Below are 21,555 nucleotides of genomic sequence, written 5' to 3'. Positions count from 1 at the left end.
TTGTTACCTATAAGCATTTCCCTCTCTCAAATTTATAAATCCGCCACTGGCTTTCAATATTATTACATAGTCACGTACTAATTTTGATAGGTCAATATTTATTTAGATTGTTTGTCTGATAAAACACGTTTTGTTATTAAGTCGAAAAAAATGATATCAGATTTTAGAAGGAATTTATTTTGAATTGTGAGGAAACTTGATGAATCAATAATAAAAATTTCATGATACGGAATCATTTGAAGTCTTATAAAAACTAAATGCAATCGGTATTGTGTGAACTCATTTGAACCAATTTTACATTTAATTACATCGATTTATTGTAGGTGTCTATTTTTTCTTACCAAAATAGCCACAAAAGATTTTTTTCTTCGTTTCTAATTATATTAAGGATATTGTCTAATAAGTCCTCGACCGCACCTTTTAAACATTATTATTGGAAAAAAAATGAACAATATTACTTATTGTAACATTCTAATCATAATAAAACGATAATGTTTCAATTAACTTTAGTTTAGTTTAACTGTTATTTGAAAATGAAATCTTGTTAAGTAATAAATGCTGTTGTTATTTGGTTAGGTTCCGATGAGGAAGTTTACTGAAACTTAGATTCATAGTAAACAAAGTCGTGTGTAGGAAGTGGTGTACACACCAATATCATTTTTCATTCAATAATTTACAAAGAGAAAGTAAAAGTTGCTTCTTCGTAGCAAATTGAATTAATTGAACGTGTATTATTCATTATTACAAATAACTAGTTGAAAATAGTTAATTTTGGTAAATCTTAATGAATGAAATGATGATCGGTAATATGGAATTTCTCCATTGTAAAGCATTGTTTTGGTTTCGTTAGCTACATTCCCAAGCAGGCTGATTACCCTAGTGGATAAAGGGGGTAATTCCGAGGGTTGAAAGTGGTCAAGGTTTAGTACTTGACATAACTAAAAAGACAAATGGTTGATACATAGTGGGTGGCAGACAAAGGCAAAGAGGGTTAAATTTTGGGAAAAACTATCAGTAATATGCCAGCCTTTTTTACTATCGATTGGTTGATCCAAAATCCAAAAAGGGCTGACACCCTGGTAGATACAGAGAGCTGCTATGCGGGGTCAAATGTCTCACTTACCTAGACGTCGTGTAAGGGCTCTCCAACATCGGTATAGTTCTTTACTTCAGAAATGTTGTCGAAGAGTTTTTGGGATATAAAAATGTGAAAATGATTAAGATGTTATGATTGACTTATTAAAAATTTTCAATTAGGAATTAATACGTCATTGAAGATTTATTTCCTGCATTCACGTCTGAAAACTTTGGGAATACGAGCGATGAACAGTGGGAGCGGTTTTAAAGATTTAAAGATGTTATTGTTAATACCAAGTTTCATAGGTAATAAAATATTTCTGAAACCAGGGATAAAATATTTTTATTATTCTTCCTGACCAATTATTATCTAAATAAACAATTATTAATAACGCCGGGATAGCGTAATTATTTTATATGTATAATTGTTTTTTGTTTCAGGTACTTCATACAAAAGTAGATCCAGAACATGTCGTTAAAAAGAGAAGTGCAGATCAATCTCTACGCATCTTGTTATATTATGACCAAAGTGTATATAGGTGAGTCGAATTACATAACATTGAATCTATGTAGCTTTAGAACCTATTCAAAAATTTTAAAAAATGTGATATTAGACCCACAAGGAAAAGACGCTATCATCGAACTCGAACCATTTTGTTAGGCTCAACATAATCGGAGTAACTGATAATATGTTTACTATTCAGGTTTCATGAAAAAACATTGCTTTTGTATGTGTGTTGTTTACAGATACTTGAAACATTCATCTTGGACAAAAAATGGAAATAAATCGCGAACTCGATTCGACTTTTGGTGGTAAAGCACCATCTGGAACCACCGTCTTTATCGTAGTCGAACTTCGCTACAGAATGAATTTCGTTAAGGTCGTCCAAAATAGACTATTGTGCCAGAAAACATCGACGCTGTGCATGAATTGAGATTGCAAGATAGTCATGAGGCATACCGTGATATTGAGGCATACTTGGGCATTATATCCACTTTCATACATTCAATATTGCATGAACATTTGGCTGCCAAAAAGATATATTCGAGTTGGATACCGCAAAATTTGATATTCGCTCAAACAAAAGCTCGTGACGATTGGTGCAAAGAAATTTTAAAAAAATTCAATCGCGGTGCTTCCAAAGACGTCTATAAGAAGCGACGAATCATGGACCGACGCATATGAACCCGAAACTGAAGCACAATCGACTTCTTCAAGAAAAGCCAAATCCAAAATTGTTCGTTCACGAAGAACTTCGAAGCAAATAGTCGCCCATTTTTTAGGAATAAGTGGACATGTCGCCATCGTTCAATGAGAGCAACGTAGAAGGGTCAATTCTGAATGGCACACCAGCGTTTGTTCGCCGGAAATTATGGAAACCAATCGCAGAAGACGAAAAAATAGGTAGTTTTCATTTTAAAAGTGATATTATAATCATTTATTGTCTACTGACAAAGATGATGACAAATTTAGTTCCTTGCCAGCCACTAAATGTGGACAACAAAGATATTCAGATGGTGGAGAGTCCTGACTTATGGCGCGGAGACACTGACATTAACTAGAAGATCAATACTTAAATTGCAAATTACACAGCATAAAATGGAAAGGTCTTTGCTCGGCATCACTATGAGGGATAGGATAAGGAATGACGAATTGCGCAGACGATCTGGAGTTAAAGACCATAGACAAAAATGGCGGTGGGCAGGACATGTTGCAAGGATACAAGATAATCGATGGAGAAAAAGAATTCTAGATTGGAGACCGAGAACAGACAGACGAAATCCAGGAAGATCCCTTACGAGATGGACTGACGATATTAAAAGAATACGGACAAATTGGGTAGCAACCGCTCAGAGCAGAGAAAACTGGAAGCATTTGGAGAAGGCCTATGTCCAGAGATAAGGCTGAATGATGGATGATTGTCTACTTATTTTCCTTGGTTTAGTTGAAAATGTATGTAAATATTATATTGTAAATAATCGGGTCCCAGTTCTAAGATGTTTTTTATCGTGAATTCAGGAATCGGAATTGGGTGGAAATGAATAACATAGTAGATTAAGTTGGAATTTCTGGCTCCGTTGGCGATATTCATACTGAATACACTGTTTACACCACCACTCAACCAAGTTATCGTCTTCAGACACTGAAAGTAAACTGAGATAATATGTTTTCTGATAATGTTAAATGTTATTTAAAACGCACTGTTTGTGTGGTTCTCGCCATATTTTCTAATGAATTCTCATAAACTCCTACAAATGTGTGTGTTTGATTAAGTGAATGACGTTTGTTATATACAGGGTTATTTAATATAAATTACTCATCATTTATTATTGTTACCTATTAAAAAATATTAATATTATCTCTGATATTATTTTCATGTGCTCATTTAGATATTACAAGTTAAAATAAACCCAAACAACTAACAAAAATCTTTGATTCTAGGTTAGACCAAGAGAGATTCGCATTAATTAATGTAAGTATTAAATTACAGCTAAAACATCAATTTACTAACAATTAGATGAGATATTGATGATACATATCAGGGTTTGATTTGATTAAAACGCAGTGGTGTACTAAAATTTTGAGTCTAGTTTTGTATAGTAAAGTAAATCCAGTAAATCCATATATATGTTCGCGTTCCGTACTATCAGTTGTTCAGAAATTTTTCATATTTCAATGCCTATGCAAAAAATAAGCTTTTTAAAATATCTCCAAGGTTTCTTTAGGTATCTTTAGTAAACCTAATTTCAAAGATGTAAAAATGCATTTATCAAAAAACAAAGGATCAATCTGTCATCTAATATTGCCTTGAAAATATCTTATATAAAAGTTATCCTCATTGAAATGACGGATAATAGTTGTTATCCATGATGTTTCTAACAAGTTCCACACACTCTCTTTTGGAACTACTATATGCTGTAGTGGTTTAAGTACTTTCTTAGACGGTTAGATCTGACCTCCACATTTATTAGCGAGCTTTGATAATACGGTAGAAGTATATCAGCATTGGTTCCATCGAAATTAGTTATATTAGGAACTTGAGGAACCTTTGACGTAGATCATATCCACTAGACAGTTTCAGCGAAAAGTCTGGACACTATTTTTATTTGTATTGAATCTTCATAAACTCATTATTTTCGGGTTTACACAGAATCTATCTATAGGCTAAAAGTAAATCGAAAAATTAACAAACTTTCCTTTCATTATTTTATCAAGTTTTGATTTTTGATCTATTTTTTGTTTACATTAAAATCATTACAAATCTGTGCTAATTTTTCAAGAAAACTCTTTTGATTTCTCACATTCCCATTATTCCTTATTGCCGTAATTAAAATTAAAAAAATAAATAAGTGAAAGTATCATAATCGCCGATAATAACATGTACTTCGGAGAACACCCACACAAACTAAAGATAATATAATTATTCGAAGTAGATGACGTCAATAAAATATAAACATACATCCATTTCCATAAATTCTAATCAATACCATAGCCACATATTGAAACTTGAGAGTAAAACATTTATTTCGAGTACAGGAAACAATCTGAAATCTTATAGTTCAGAATTGGTTATATAGCTGGCCTTTTGGGATATCATTCTAAATTAAATTTGAAGAATATAACCACTTTCATATTTCCGAAAAACGTCTACCTTATGAATACGCTATATAAGCATTTCAAACGGCCGCCATTATGGCCCAAATTGACCTATCGAAACCAATTTTTTTCTAAAATGTGCGTTATGTACTCTACTTTCAGCTGGAGTTATCAGAATTAACATTGAATAAAAAATTTTGCAGGAAATCCGGAAAAACAAAAAAAATTACTTATTTTGGACACAATACGATTTATCCAAAAACCCCACCCTTAATTTGTGCGAATTTTGGATATGTTTTAGCCAAACGGAAGTTAACCAAAATGACCCGTTCGGAAAATACAGCCCCGCAACGAAATTGTCGGTTTTTACCTATCCAAGCATCACACACGTTATGTTTTATCGTAAAACTAACATCTCCATAGTATTCTACGTGAAAAAATACATGAAAAACATATATCACTTCATTTCTTCTTTGTTTTTATTAATTCTTTGCAATAGCTTTGGAAATAATGTTGGATTTTTCCGGGGGTTATAAATGAGTAGCGTATGACGATTTTTATTTGTCGGATAAGCTGAGTGTCAATAAAAATATTTCTAAATCGAGTGATATATGTTTTGCATGTATTTTTCCACGTAGAATACGATGGAGTTGTTAGTTTTACGATAAAACCTACATTAAAAGCACTGGAAGTGAAATATATAATGTATGTGAGGCTTGGATAGGTCATAACTCACATTTTCGTTGCAGGACCGAATTTTCCGGGGCATTTTGGTTAACTTTCGCTTGGCTAAAAGGTAGTTCAGGGGTTCCTGATAAACATATCCAAAATTCGCGCAAATGTAGGTTGGGGTTTTTGATAAATCGTATTTTGTCCAAAAAAAGTCATTTTTTTTTGTTTTTCTGGATTTCCCGGAAAGTTTTTTAATCAATGTTGATTCTGACAACACCAACTGAAAGTACATTAAATAACGCACATTTTAGAAAAAATTGGTTCCGATAGGTCAATTTGGACCATAATGGCGGCCATTTGAAATGCTTATATAGCGTATTCACAACGTAGACTTCCACATGGCGCCACAGGGCTCAAAAACATTTTTCGGAAATATGAAAGTGACCATTTTTTTTTGTTGGGTGAATCCATTTAGAATGAGCTAGCTACTATTTCTATTTAAAACTTAATTGCTCGAAACAAACCCATTAATTTTTGATTTTGTTCGATTCCTTGATTAAGATATAAAATAATAAGAACCAAACAACAATTTTTTCAAACAAATTTTGTCGGTTAAAGAATGTCGACCTTAATAGCTACTTCAACTTAATTTACGACTGCTCAAAATATTGAGTTGATGGTAATTGTTTGCTATTTTTAATTTTTCTCTTCAAAGATATTTTCTTTAGAAATAGTTTTTGTACGAATTTAATTCTGATAGGAGTTCATAAAGACGTCATCTTGAAAACATTAATATTCACAATAACATTATGTATTCAGTAAAAATCCGTATGCCATTAGACACTACTATTATCAACATGAGCTTTAACTCAATTTATGAACAGGAATAATTGACTGAAATCAAATTGTTTTCAGAATATAGTTATTAAAGTATTTGCTTTTAGTTCTTAGAGATAGAGATATTAACTTTGCGAAACCAACCCTCACGAACAGTTTCCTAATAAACTAATTGGCAGCGAAACTGTGAAATTACTATCTAGGCTTTAATTGGTTGAATATTTTACAAAAATATTCATACATTTATACGAATCGTATACATTTTTTGAAATTACAATTTTAGAGATCAACTCTGAGAAACAAATCCTAATTATTATCGCCATTATTGGTAGAATCATTTCATTGTCAAATACACCTATACTGATAATAACTTCATTTTACGGTTTTCCATTCAAACATAATTATGTTTGTGTATATAATATATACCAACAATAATTGAACTGAAATTCCTCTTGAATATAATATGGATTTCGATTTTATTAACGTGTACACATTTTTAATTAATTAAAAATCGGAATAATTACTAAGGGTCGATAGTCGATGCACAAATAGTATTGAATCCAATGTTTTTTCAATAAAAAGCACGTCACAGCGTGTTTGATATAAGCTTACAAAAAAACAACTGATTTGAGGTTTCCATGGTAACATCAACAAATAGAGAAACGTGAATTCTGTTTTAGTAGTCATCTTTTTAATGATTGATATGACATTAATATTTATAAAATCAAATAAAATTACTTATACAGGGTGGCCGGAAGATTGACGTCAAATAAAAACAGGTCCCTCGTGTCATGGGGCATTCGAATCACTCCCATGTATATTCCGCTATTTTTAACGGTTTTCAAGTTATGAATTTATTTATAAAGTTGTGAGAATTTTCGACTTTTCGACTTAAAAATAATTTAAAAAAAAAGTATTAGACTTTTGTAACTAAATCATCATGAATGGTACTATTATACGTAAAATAACTAGCTTCGTAACTTTGATAAAAATTATGAAAATGTTGGTCTCAAGAGAAAAATTCACGTATTTTGAATTATGACCTAAATTTTCAAATTTAAATTAAAAATCTAAACAGGCTACTTCATGGTTTCTTAAAAAATGCGCTCAACTCTCAGCTTTCAATAAAAAATATTACTTAACAAACTACTTTTGCTAGAATTAGCCTTCAAAGACAACGAAGTGGAAAAAAATCGAAAAATTGGCTTAAAATAAATTCTTGCTATTTTATGATTTTTCTGATCAAGTTATGATAGAAGATGCTGCAAAGTAATAAAAACTAGCTTTAGAGGTTGGTTGGTCAAGAAAAGTTTTAGGTAAGATAAAGGTATGGCAATAAATCATACATCATAATGTAAATAAGAAGAAATTATTTATGAAATTTAAAGTAAGTTTTCAAAGTGGCCACCTCCAGCCGCAATGCACATTCTACACATTCCCGGGCGCATACTGTTTCTTTATTATGACCCCAAACGAAAAAATCGACGGGATTAAGGTCAGATGAGCGTGGGGGCCACCTGATTGGTCCGCTGCGTCCGATCCATCTGTTAGGGTATTGTTCGTTTAAGTGATTATGGACTTGCCTTGCGTAGTGACACGGGGCGCTGTCGTTTTGAAATATCATAGTTCGACGAAGCCGAAGATTTACATCTTCCAGGAGCGAGCAAAGGAAGTTCATTTTCGAAGAAATTTTTGTAAGTTTCTCCATTAAGTCTGGACGGCAATTCAAATGGACCACAAGTTAACGCTAAAACGTTGCTGGAAGTTTGATGCTCTCACTTCATGAGGATTTTCAATCGCCCACTTGTAGTAGTTGTGTATGTTAAAGACAAAATTTTATTAAAGTAGCCAGGATCTTCTCTCTTTTTTTTTGTAACATAGTTCGGCACCTCTATTGTCGTATCTAAAAATAGATAATACAGATACATTTTTATCATGAAGGTCCGTGGAAAAGAAAAAAACCATAACGATTAACCTGAAACACGCTAAACAGGACGTCGTAAAGGAAGTTTTGGCGGCAGACCGTCAAGAGTTTTGGAAAAACTGCGCTGAACATCTTATCAAAGAAGATGAGTGTGTGGTATCACCCTCTTTACAACCCTTCATAATCAAATGATGAGTCTAGTTCAGACGATTTTGACTACCATCATTATTTATAAAGATACTTTGGAATTGAAACGTTTTTTTTTTGTTTTATTTGCAAAGAATTTATTTATTTTCTTTTATGTTTTTTGCTTTGAAGTTTCGTTTTCCAGGAAAAAAACGAATGGGGTACAAAAAGGACTCAGTTTACGTCTGGTACTCTGTTTAAACCAAACGCCCTTACAGGCAGGTTAATTTTACTCGTCTATTTACGTTTTATAATATAATATTCATTTGTAGCAAGTTAACGAGGTATAATTATTTTTTTAAATAAATTACATATTTTTAAAAGTATAAAAATAATGAATTTATAAAATGAGGTATCTACGCCCATGGTATGACAAAGAAAATTGTCGGGAAGGGTTTTTATAATCTGCAATTGATATTGGAAGAACTATACGGCAGCTCAAAATCCGGAGCAGCAGTTAGTAGATAATCAACCATAGCTTTGCAGAAGATGATGTACCGCAACTTTCCATTTCATGTAGCACATACATCTAATCATACGTACATACGCAGGCATGACGAACTTTGGGACTGCATCACTGGAAGGGGGTTATATGGCGACCATGCCATATGCATCCCTTCTGTATATTCTTCGAACAACTTTCTCGATAAAATAATATTTCTTCGTCACCCAACTGACCGACGCCTGATCCAGGGAATTCCAAGTCGCCTTCTTTTGGGAATTCCAAATTATATTTTTTAATATTTTTAATTTCGTAACTGCGAGCAATTAACCTATTGTTCTCCGATGTACCTGGTAGCACGTTTTAAGAAAAACCAACCCAACGTCCCTGACATAAGAAAATGACATTAAGAAAAGCGATGTCACATAAATGATGGCGAAGAAACGCGTATTGAAACCTGAATTTGAAATATATGTGTGTAAACTTTCTGACTTGATACAGTTTCCTGTTTTAGGAATAACATTTTGTTTTTTTCAGAACACGATATTGCCCGAGGCTGTGAGTTTTTGGGAAAAGGCTCTTTTTGTTCGAAGAACAGAAAACGTCATACGTTTAACAAGGTAAGTCCATATAAATCATCTGGAATGTACAATTTCAAAGTTTATTTTTAGATATCCATTTAATGTTTCTTGTGGTTCTTTTTCTATTTACTTCCACCAAATTTAAATTTTATCGTTAGAATTTCCATATGCCTAGTTAGAATTTCACTAAGTTAGTCGGTTTAAATTGGAGTATAATTTAAATGACTTGTTGATTACTTTGTAAATCGATTACTTCAGATTGAATTTAAGTGGGTACCTTTCAACCTTCCGTCATTCCTATTACGGTTAGGTGTGTTCATAAAAGCCGACGTATTTCCAACACGCATTTTTCGAGGTTGCTTTAAAATGTTAGATTGCCATTTCACTCGAAATTTGTAAAATTAAATATACTACTAAGACTCATACTTCTTCATCCCTCGATTTCCTATTTTGTGACGGTTTACGAGAGTTGCCTGATAACATTTTCACTCAACAAGTAAAAAATACATTTTATCTTGAAATTTGGCTTTGTAATTTACGAGGATGGTCCGAGAAATACGTTGCCCAACAAACAATAAAATTTTTTGGAAATAATCTCCTTTTAGCTCCATACACTTTTCCCAGCGATGTTCTTTTTATAATAAGAATCGTTAAGCTTCTCAAAATAGCCATTAACTGATGACATTACCTCTTCATTGACGGAAAATCTTCGACCACAAAACCATTTGTTCCAGTTTGTGAACAGAAAATAACCCGAGAGGGCTAAATCTGGCGAATAGGGTATATTAGATAGAAATTCAAACTTTAATTCATTAATTTTGGCCATTGCAATAACGGGTGTGTAAGCTGGTGTATTGTCTTGATGAAACAACACTTTCTTCTTAGCCAAAAACTTGATTCTTTCGCTCAAACGTTGCAATAAGTTTGTATAATACTCGCCGTTGATAGTTTTTCCTTTTTCAAGATGGACAATGGAAATTATCCCACGAGAATCACAAAAAACAGACGTCATGATCTTGCCAGCATATGAAAAGTCTTCGACGTCTTTGAAGCCGGTTCTCCCTTTTCAGAAACAAAAACACTTGATGGAAACATCTTCACAACGCTGTTTTTGTTCCTTTGTGAGCACCCATCTTGCGCACAGGTTTCTCATGTCCAAATTTCCAGTTAATATGCGATGTACAGCACTTTTTGAAATGCCTACTATGTCTGGTAGCTCGCGCACTCTCAGTCTACGATCATGCAGTACCTCTTTGTGGAGTTTCTTCAACATTTCTGGATAGTCTTTGCAGGTTGTACGGCCTCGTTTAAACTCTGCTACCTATTATTTCACTGTTGATAACGAAGGAATAGAATCTAGTTCAGTAGCACTTAATAATAACCAATTTTTTCCATGTTCACCAATTCACCTAAAACGTTCACTGTTGATGACTGCCAAACAAATTCTAAACGACGTGGCGTCTTCAAACTTGAAACGTATGCTGTATCGATTGTGGTAGTTTTCAAGCAACTACCGCCATCTCTAGGTCAGACCAGGTACTTCTGGGACCATTCTCGTTAATGTAATTTCCTTTTAAATCAATACAGTTTTCCCGCAATTCCCATTTTTAACCGTTTCAAACGTTTTATTTTCTGACAAAATAATCTTTCACGTATGTCCACTTAATTTTTTAAGTTAGGAAATACAAATTTGAACAGCGCATGGTTAATAAAAAACCTTTGCAAATGTTCATTTGAGTGTGGTACCTAAGGCATACATACAACTTTCAATCGCACAAATTTTTAGTGCTTTGTCAGAAGTCTAGAGAATTAAATGGAAGAGCGCGTATATCCAAGACGATTGGATTGAACTATCGCTCATTGACTCTATATCTATAGCCTTGTTTTGGAGTGCACATAAACACAAATAAACAGTCGATGTTGTATTCATTTATAAGGGTTTTATAGAGAAGAGATCTGCTCTGTATCTCAAGTCATTCAAGGAACATTTAAGCCGAGTTTACACGTGTTACTAAATCAACTAGCTAAATTTAGTTACTTGTAAGGTGAAAACAACTTGATTTAGAACTTGCGCAAGTACCTAATTTAGTTTAGTCAATTGAATAGAAACAATTTCAATTTACTTGAGCAAGTAGTTTCCCGCACCAATGCTTTTCGGCAACTAAAACGCAGACTAAACGAGTGTAGACAGGTTGGTTTAGTGTAGTTCATTAGTACAGAGTGAGGGGATTATTTTTATTTGATTTGGTAGCGTTGGAGTGAAGCTACAACATTAAAGTTTGTAGAAGAATATAGCGAAAGGCGCCATATACATCTCTTCGACTCATCCATTTTCGTACCCAACAACGCTTATTTTTATTTTTCTTTATTTCTTCCGCAAGAGTTTCTGATAGTTCAGCAAGATACAATGCCATATTTCTGCACGTATTTTTTCAGCCATTTTAATTCCACAGTACGAAATCTCGCTAAAACTCGCTAAAAAACCGAACTTAAATTTTAGTTACTGGCTTTAGTACTTGATACGTGTAAACTCCGCTTTAGACGGTTATTTCCCGTTTAGTAATATGTTCTCTCTTCCTGTAACCTCAATTCGCCGGTCATCAAAAATCATTTGGACAATTTTTGCTACTTATCATCATTACGTTCAAATTCAGCTATTTTCACGCTGGTAAAGGATGGTACAATCTCAATACCAACGTACATTTAATATATTGTCAAACAACTGACCACGCGAATGGTTTATAAATTTTTCATCAAATCTATCTAAATAGTTGTAGGGGTACACTTCGATTGATTAAATGAAACTTATATACTTCAGTAAACTGTTATTTTTGAACTTCACTGTTCATTTGTGGTTAACTGAACTTTTATTTTTAAGCGTTGTTGCCGCGTTTACAAACAATGTTTGATGTACACCAACAATAGTTTGAATGTGCTATGTTTATGTTTACGATAGGAAACTTTTCAGATAATCCTCGTATTATTGAGTACGTTTATTACTTTAGCAACGAAAGTTGATTTCTGTTGATTTGATTCGGTCGCAATTATCAAAATTCTATAGTATGCATCCGTGTACTTGTTCTAGTCTTTTATTTTCATAATTTTATATTTGACCTTCGGTAATTTTAGATTATGTAAGTAGATTTCTTTATTATATATTTAACTTCAACCATTAATTGAACGTACGGAATAATATCATTTTAAACATTCTTTCTAAATTACGTATTTATAGTATAAATTACTTCTAGGAATTGTTTATCTATTATAATAAATAAAATAACAAAATTTGTTTATAGTTACTATAATCTGTTGAATAATGAAATTTACAAGACGCAAGAATATTCATGTATCTCAACGTCAATAAGACTTAATAACTAAAAAGTAATCAGATTATACTCTAGGGAAAACAGTAAAACAAAAATAAAACGATATTAATTTTCCCAGTACTAGATTAGATTATCTTCTAATATTAAGTTATTTCTGTTGGATGTTTAAGGTTATGGTTATGGTAGGCCAGAAAGGCATACGATATGAGAGGGAGTTGCGTGGGTGGTGGGGATGAGCGCAAGTGCATTCTGCATTAAACATTATTACAACCTGGACAAAATAGCAAAAATGATTTTTTAACAAAAATATATTCTTTATTTAACCCTTAAACGGGCATGGTATCATATATGATACCACCTGTTCAATAATTTTTTGAAAAATCGGCGGTAAACCTTTGGACCTGGTTCTTTCTCTCAGGGCAAGGGAATTCCGTTGTGAATGTGTTGGTCACACTGTTTTACGTCAAACGAAAGTTATAACAACATTTATCAACAAAAACCTTCAACAGCTCACATCTCATCAGTGGAATGGCGTCTCTTTCTAAAAATGTAAATTGTTTTTTGTTATTGTACAAACAATATAGTGTTTTTTGAAATGCGGTAAATTGCGGTGCGGAAATCATCCCTTCAGGTACTTTTTTCCGTTTAAAGAATCAAATAATTGTAATGAATTTTCAGTGTTTGTAATATTTAAATTAATCGTTGAAACCTAACCTAACTTAACCTAACCTACATACTTCTCGACAAAATAAAATCCAATCACATGCAGGGATTCCTGTTATCGAAAACATTTCCATGGTTTTTTCTTGATGACGTGGTCGGCAGTAAATAAAATAGATATACAAACTGTATTTAGAATCATCGCTTATTTTATTTATTGTCGACCACCTCATCAAGAAAAAACCATGGAAGAGTTTTCAATAACAGCAATCCCTGCATGTGATTGGATTTCATTTTGTAGAGAAGTATGTAGGTTAGGTTGAGTTAGGTTTCAACGTTTAATTCAAATATTACAATCACTGAAAAATCATTACAATTATTTGATTCTTTAAACGCAAAAAAGTACCTGAAGGGATGATTTCCGCGCCCTATATATCTATATATTCTTGTTCAGCGCAATTTTCTTTACAACACACTGAAATTTTAACGAAATCGGAGGGATGTAACCTAATCTAGATAATTGCAAAAAATTTAGTTAGACTACAACTTATCAAATAAAAACAATAAAATAAAAGCTCGAAGTAAGCGCTTTGCACTTCTACACATTTCCGGAGTCTACGGAAGATATTTAAATGTTTACTGATGAAGCTGGTTTCACACGAGGCGGTTTTATTTTATTTTATAATAACCTGAATGGTCAGCGATACTTAGAATTTCTCCAAAATGATTTCCCACCCATGTTATGTGATATTCCTCTAAACATCCTCAGAGACATGTGGTTTATGCACGATGGAGCTCCTCCTCAATAACGATGTAAAAAATTATCATAATAACATTTTTCCTATCAAGGTAATTGATCGGGGAGGTCCATTTGCATGGCCACCACGTTCCGCTGAATTAAATACAATTGATTCATTTTTGAGGATTTCGTAAAAGCTTTTAGAAATTATAGAGCGGTGGAGGGAATACTTTGAAGAAGTACTAATGTAGAAGAAGAGGTTGTATCCATTTTTAAGTGCGGTATCATAAAAAAATTTTATCTAAAAAATAGAAAAAAAAATCAAGGAGTTAGCATTAAGGGGAATGAAAAATAGATGTTAACCGATTCGCAGACCTAACCGAAGTGCTCACAAAATTTTATGAAAATCGGTCGAGACGTTTCGAAGGAGTTTAATTAAAACTCCATGGAACTAGTATTTTATATATTAGATTAATTCTAATTGATTTCTTTTTTTTTTAGAAAATGTAGTGATACTCAAGTTTTCGTTAAAGATGGTTGGACTCATTGCATTGACACTTGTAAAGAAAAAACTATGTGTGGTGAGGTAGAAGTACCAGAAGATCACCTTGACGCGTGTCGCATATGCAATTCGACTGGTCAAAACTGTGGTATTGCCAAAGGATCCAAGGCTGGACCGGGCATTCCAGACTTCGATTTCGTTTTTTATGTATCGGCCATGCAAACTGAAAGATGCACTAAAAATTTGACAGTTTCCTACGCCGCACACTGCCAGCAGGAATCTGCTTTAGATAGGTATGTATATTTGTATATTATTTTATATTACGAAGAACAAGCAGGGCTCCCAAATCAGGGATTTCCACCCAAATTTAGAGGGAAAAATGTGGGATGGGGTGTTATTTTTTTAGAGATTCTTATAACTCGAGTTGGGAACATGACTGGTTTAAATTCAAATTCTTAAAAATAGTAAAAAATTGATTATTTAATCGAGAATTCCAGTACTGCAAATTTGATAGGAAATATTAAATTCATATAATTCATAAAAATGACAACGGACAAATATTAAGTTATATTTTGTTTTTGAATTTTTATAGGTTATGTCAGTACAAATGACGTAAAATTTTTATAGGATTGGTTTTTTCGAAATCTGGAAGATATACGTGGATTACGTTATTTAAATCAGTGTCAAAATAAAAATTCTATCAAAATTCAATTTTTGTTATAAATCTGTCGGAACCAAAATTAAAATGTTTGAAAAAGAATAAAAGCAGGGTCTTTTTGTACACATAATAGATGTATACCGCTTTGCTCAATATTTAATTAAACTCGTATTTGTGAAAAAATGTTCACTGCCAACTCTTCAAAGCGTTGATAACTTTTAAGGCTTCTCGTAAAAAATCAAAAAGAAAAAAGTTCTTAACCGCCCAATCAAATTTTTTAACGGTTAAAATCAACCGTTTAATTATATTTTCCACTTTCAAATATTCATATCGAAGGAAAAATTTTATATTCAAAGTATACATTTTCGATGGAAAGATTTAATATCCTTCCAAGCTTTTACTAAGTTGGAATTTATGAAACCGTTGACGATATTCATACTGAACACACTGTTCACATCACCACTACACCAACATTCACGATTACACTGTCTGACGCGCGTTTCGATAACCAAGTTATCGTCTTCAGAGACAGCATTCATATTTCTTACCTTCAGTCTCTGAAGACGTTAACTTAGTTATCTAAACGCGCGTCAGACAGTGCAATCGTGAGTGTTAGTGTAGTGGTGGTGTAAACAGTGTATTTAGTACAAACTTTAACTGTTCAGAGATTAAGAAATGGATAGATTCAAAGTTATAATAACAAAAACCTTTTTTTGTTCATCCTGTATTTGTTTGAATAATTTTGATACTTTTTTTAAATGATTTCAGCAATGAACATTCGCATGAAATGAATAAATGAAAGAGTTTCATTTAAAAAAAATTATTGCGACGTTATCACTCCAAGGTTATTTACCCCGTCTCATAAAATTATTCCTTCATTAACATAATATAGCGAATTAAAATAAAATTTGACCGGTTTCGAGATTTTTTGATCTTACTATTTATAAAACTCATAATGAATATACTGTTTTCTATGAACTCATTGTAGGTATATACTGGGTGGGCAACTAAGAATGTCGTTTTGAGAAACAAATTGCCATATCTTATAGAAGACATACCCTCATCCGTTCTTGGTTGTCCACCCCGTAGACAATCATTTTTTTTTACAAATTTTGTTGAAAATTAAGTTATTGTTGATATTTGTCTGTACCAATAAATGAACGCTCTTGACCAACACCTATAATTCAAACCGTTTTCTGACAGACTCTTTTTGAAAGTAAATGTATAACTATCACTATCCTTCACCTTAAAATTTTACTCTGTATTACATGAATGTTAGTGCAGTATTATTATTACAATTACCATTGGTACATTGAAGTAAGTAGGTGTAAGATATCACGAATCCAGAACGTTGCTAAAGTCGCGTACCCAATAGAAATTATAGAAATATTGCTACGTAGTTAACGTGATGTAAAATTTTTTACTCGGATCACTTTGTAAAGTACGTGTCAGTTTTTTCTTATATCCGATTCTCTTCCTCCTTAAAAAGCACATACAAAAATATATTTATTATTATTCAACAATATTACAAATATTGATATGAGTTTGAAGTCTACAATCTAAACAAAATGAAATTATTTACATTTATACCTATACAGGGTGTCCCACGACGAAATAAAACTATCTATATACGTATAAATTTTAGTATACTTTGGTCCAAAAACTTTTTTCGAAAAATGCATACTTTTCGAATTATTAATTTTTTTGTAAAAAATTTAACTCTTATAAATTATTTTTTTACGAGGACACCCTTAGAGATATGAAAATGGTTTCAGTTCGGTTGCCTTTACCAAGGTAAGACGTACTTGAATCTATGTTGAAAAATTTTTCATTTTATACAGGATGTTTATAAAAAGTGTTCAAAGTTAAACTTCATAAATATCAAATTTTTTTATTTTTTCAAAATAGAACCATCCATTTTTTTCTATTTTAATACATTCAGGGGTGAAAAATAAGGCATATTCGTGTATACTTTCCTATACATAAACCTTACCGTTATACAGATATTAAATGTTTTCTGTAAATTTTTAGAGATGAAGATATAGAAAACATTTCCATAACTGTAAGGTTTAGGTATAAGAAAGTACTCATAAATATGCCTTATTTTTCACCCCTGAATGCATTAAAATAGAAAAAACCGGGTGGTTCTATTTAAAAAATAGAGAAATTTGATGTTTATGAAGTTGAACTTTGAACACTTTTTATACACACCCTGTATAAAAAGAATAGTTTTTCAACATATATTCAAATACGTCTGACCTTACTAAAATCAACCGAATAGAAACCATTTTCATATCTTTAAGAGTATCCTCGTAAAAAAATAATTTATAAGGGTCTGCAACGGTCAAAAGTTTTTAGACCTAAGTATACTAAAATTTTACGTAGATTTAAAAAATGTATTAATATACAGGATGTTCCATTTAAAATAACAAAGTTACAGTCTACTTCTGTTAGAACCGAAAGATCGTATCCGAAAACCCAAACGTAGAAATTTTCATGATCTACTATAAATATTTTGCCATATACAGATAATTTTAACTCGTCGTGGGACGTATAGTTATTATAATGTAAATGCTGACAATGCAACCTTGAATCATCCTCTATTTTGATAGGTGTGAAGTTTTTAAGTAGCACTCGTGAGCAAAAAAATCTCCTCAAGTCGCTCGCGTTCAAAAGTCTCTAGCAAAAAATCTGATTTTAGCATCCCAAAATCATTAGTCTTAACTTTATATTGAGTGATCTATGCTGTTATTGAGTTGTTTTTTTTTGGTAGAAGAAATATTAACAGTAAAGATAATACAAACTTAAATTCGTCAAAATGATAATTCATTTGGAATGAACATAACAGTGTTTCCTCCCTTAGCCCTAATAACTGCTTCTAATGTGGCTTTTTCATGGATCGAATAGTTTCTTTACCACTCGATTTTATTCGGAGCTATCCCATTCTCCAGTGAGCGCCGTTCTGAGGTCTGATCTCGTGGTTGGATTCATGGCCCAAACTTTCATCCCATAAATACTCGAAAGGATTTAAGTCCGAGCTACGCGCTGGCCAATCCATACCACATCGTGTAAATACCGCCATACGCAACAGGCACTATATGGATGAGCATTATCCTGCATTAGGATTAATTTTCCGCCGATGAAACTGGCATAGGGAACGACCTGATCCCCTAAAATTTCTGTAAAAACCAACTCGGTTTTTGCTTCCATTGAAGTGCCCGCCCAAACCATTTAGGAACCTCAAATGCGCTGGTTCTTTGTAGACTCGTCCCTATCTATCGCCACCATGCAATCACACTCTGCTTTCAACCACTCCTAGCGTTTATCTGAGCTCTTTTTGGATTTGAACATCAGTGAGGTCCTGATTTCTCAGCTATTTGCTGACAACGAGAATCAGTCATCACTCTCGGATGTGCACCTTTTTCTTCCGGAACCGCGTCTTCGTTTATCTATGTCTTGGTAAATATGGTAAACTTTGGAAACGGCACCTGATTCATGTTCAGCGCACTGGTCATTTCTTGGTGACTTTAGCCTTGTCACAATAGAGCAACCGCTTGAGAAGCTTTATCACTTGTTCTCTAGACTTCTTGTTTGTTGTTAAGGGAGATGTGTATCCCACTTTGAGTCGAATTTGTGTTGGGATACTAGCATCCCGGACTGCTCACAACCGGGATGACAAAATCGAGCCTCGGGGTTTTAGCATCCGATGCTGGCATTCCTAGTCTAATCGCTCCCATTTGATTTAATGCCCCGTTACCCTCCTTGATCATCCCGGATGCTAGCATCCTAGTATAATGGTAGCCTAACTGTTAGTGGTGGTACAGGTAGATAACCCTTTATAACCCTTTGTAAGGGTCACTTACCCCTAATTAGCAGTATTGGAAACAAGCATAAAAGGCGTGCATATATATTGTTGTACTGTGAGATCCAGAAACATTAGAATATTTTGTTTTGAAACTAAAACCATTCGCTTTATTATTTTACTAAGAAAAATATAATTTCGTGTTCAGTTTTTTTGTCTTCCGAATGTCAACTATTGATTTTTTAGCTCACGTGTTTATATTTCTCACTTTTGTGTTTCCCCTTGTAAGAATTGACAGTATTATGTAATATCACCGGTATTACGAAAAATGTTAATGTCTGAGGATAGATTACATTATTGATGTACGAAAAAATATATTTACGCAAAATTTATAATTTTTATATTTCACTATATGTCATAAAAATGATTTTGTAATAAGTTTATCTTTTGATGTTATTTGTATTTTAATTTTAGACCAATTGCCGGCCATGCAAATCTCTGTCCAAATAGTATAAGTACAAAACGACAAGAATTGGAAATATTGTTGTCGACGGTCAAGCATGAAATACTTCATGCTCTAGGTTTTTCAGTAAGTTTGTACGCGTTTTACAGAGACGCCGAAGGTAGACCGTTGACACAAAGGAGTCCGGAAACTGGAAAACCGCCGCTCAACGAATCGTGAGTTGTTTCTTACCATTTTTCTATTAGGAACAACATCCAATAACCCTTATTTCAGCCTCCAAACATATCAATGGAGTGATAAAGTTATAAAAACTTTCACAAGACCAAACTGGTTGGTTAGATCGGGTTATTTGAAGAGAGAGGTACAGATGATGGTAACCCCTAATGTTGTAAAAGAATCTAGAGAATATTTCAACTGTTCTCAGCTAGAAGGTGCGGAGTTAGAAGATCAAGGAGAGGAAGGGACGGCTTTAACACATTGGGAAAAGCGAGTCTTTGAAGTGAGTTTTTCATCAAATAACTATCTACTTATTTAAGTTTAATTTCTTTCAATCGAAATCTCGTTCCATAGAATATTTTTCTCTAATCTCATGCGTTTTGATAGATTTTTCTCTTCTATACGTCACAATAGTCGTGATATGCCATTTTTAAATATCCAATTTTCAAACAGAAACCAATTTTTTTACCCTTGAATTACTATAACTTAATTCTTACGGTTTGATAAGAGATGGCGTAACTTGTATAATATTACATATTTCCAATACTGCGAACCTGCGTTGGAAAGTTACTGTTATTGTACGTCTTTCCAGTATATGTCATCCATTTGAAGCGTTAACAACAATAATTTTTTTTCACTCAAATATATCGAGCTTTGTTCCCGAAAAAGTTTTTGCGGGGAGTTCTTCTTCATTATTTTAATATGAAGAAAAATGCTGCCGAAAGTCATCGTATTTTGGTGGAAGTTTATGGTGAATATGCTCTAGCTGAGCGAACGTGCCAAAAGTGGTTTTCACGATTTAAAAGTGGTGATTTTGGCTTGGAAGACGATGAACGTCCTGAGCAACCAAAAAATTTGAAGTATTGGAAGCATTACTCGATGAAGATTGTTGCCAAACACAAGAAGAGCTCGCAGAATCTTTGGGTGTCACTCAAGCAGCCATTCCAAAACGTTTAAAAGCAGTTGGATATATTCAAAAGCAAGGAAATTGGGTTTCACATGTACTCAAGACGAGAGACGTCGAAAGGCGGTTTCGCATGTCCGAAATGTTGCCGGAACGTCATTTTTGCATCGGATTGTTACTGGTGATGAATAATGGATCCATTAGGACAACCCCAAGCGCAAAAAATCCATGGCGCAAAGGTAATGCTCTCTATTTGGTGGGATCAGAAGGGTGTGCTGTGTTATCAGCTGTTAAATCCGGGTTAAACCATCAATGGAGAACGTTACCGGACACAATTAATCAGTTTGAAGAGAGCAGTAGCCGAAAAACTCCCAGAATATGCGACCAGACACGGGGCAATAATTTTTTATCATGACAACGCTCGGCCCCATTTTTCCATTTTGCTATTCCGGTTAAGAACTATTTGGAAAACAGTGGATGGGAAATTTTACCTCACCCATCTTATAGCCATTGCCCCTTCTGACTACCATTTGTTCCGGTCTATGCAGAACGGTTCACAACAGAGCAAGATATCAAAAATTGGCTTGAATCATTCGTGGCTACCAAGCCGGCGCAGTTCTTTTGGGGTGATATCCACAAATTGCCAGAAAGATGGGCAAAGGTCATAGCTTCAGTTGGGTAATACTTTGAATAATATTATTGTACATGTTTTCCTTAAATAAATTCAAATTAAGTTAAAATTTTGAAAAAAAACGCACAAATTAAGTTATAGACCACAATAGAAGCAAATACACATAGCTCAAAGATGAAAGAACTTTTTGAGTGGGTCGGATTAACTTTTAAAATAAACTCTCTAAAAAGCTTATGATTACAAATGTAAATTGAATGAAAATAGACATTTTGAGGTTAATTTATTTCAAAATTCAGCGTTTTTAGTTTATTATAAGCCTGTATGAAATAATTACTTA

General features: G+C 33.2%; 1 protein-coding gene across 1 annotated transcript in view; it reads left to right on the top strand.

Moving 5' to 3' along the window:
* LOC130451385 (leishmanolysin-like peptidase) overlaps window positions 1-21,555 on the top strand; it is a 43,804-nt gene that overhangs the window by 15,152 nt on the left and 7,097 nt on the right. The window contains exons 2-7 of the mRNA XM_056790362.1: window positions 1,519-1,616; window positions 3,521-3,551; window positions 9,274-9,356; window positions 14,544-14,837; window positions 19,479-19,682; window positions 19,741-19,966. Coding sequence (XP_056646340.1) covers window positions 1,519-1,616; window positions 3,521-3,551; window positions 9,274-9,356; window positions 14,544-14,837; window positions 19,479-19,682; window positions 19,741-19,966 — 936 coding nt within the window. The remainder of the gene's footprint in view (window positions 1-1,518; window positions 1,617-3,520; window positions 3,552-9,273; window positions 9,357-14,543; window positions 14,838-19,478; window positions 19,683-19,740; window positions 19,967-21,555) is intronic.

Source organism: Diorhabda sublineata, chromosome X (genome assembly GCF_026230105.1).
Source record: "Diorhabda sublineata isolate icDioSubl1.1 chromosome X, icDioSubl1.1, whole genome shotgun sequence".
NCBI classification, from domain to species: domain Eukaryota; kingdom Metazoa; phylum Arthropoda; class Insecta; order Coleoptera; family Chrysomelidae; genus Diorhabda; species Diorhabda sublineata.
Note: the sequence above shows the minus strand (reverse complement) of the source record. Positions and strands in the feature narration are given on the sequence as shown.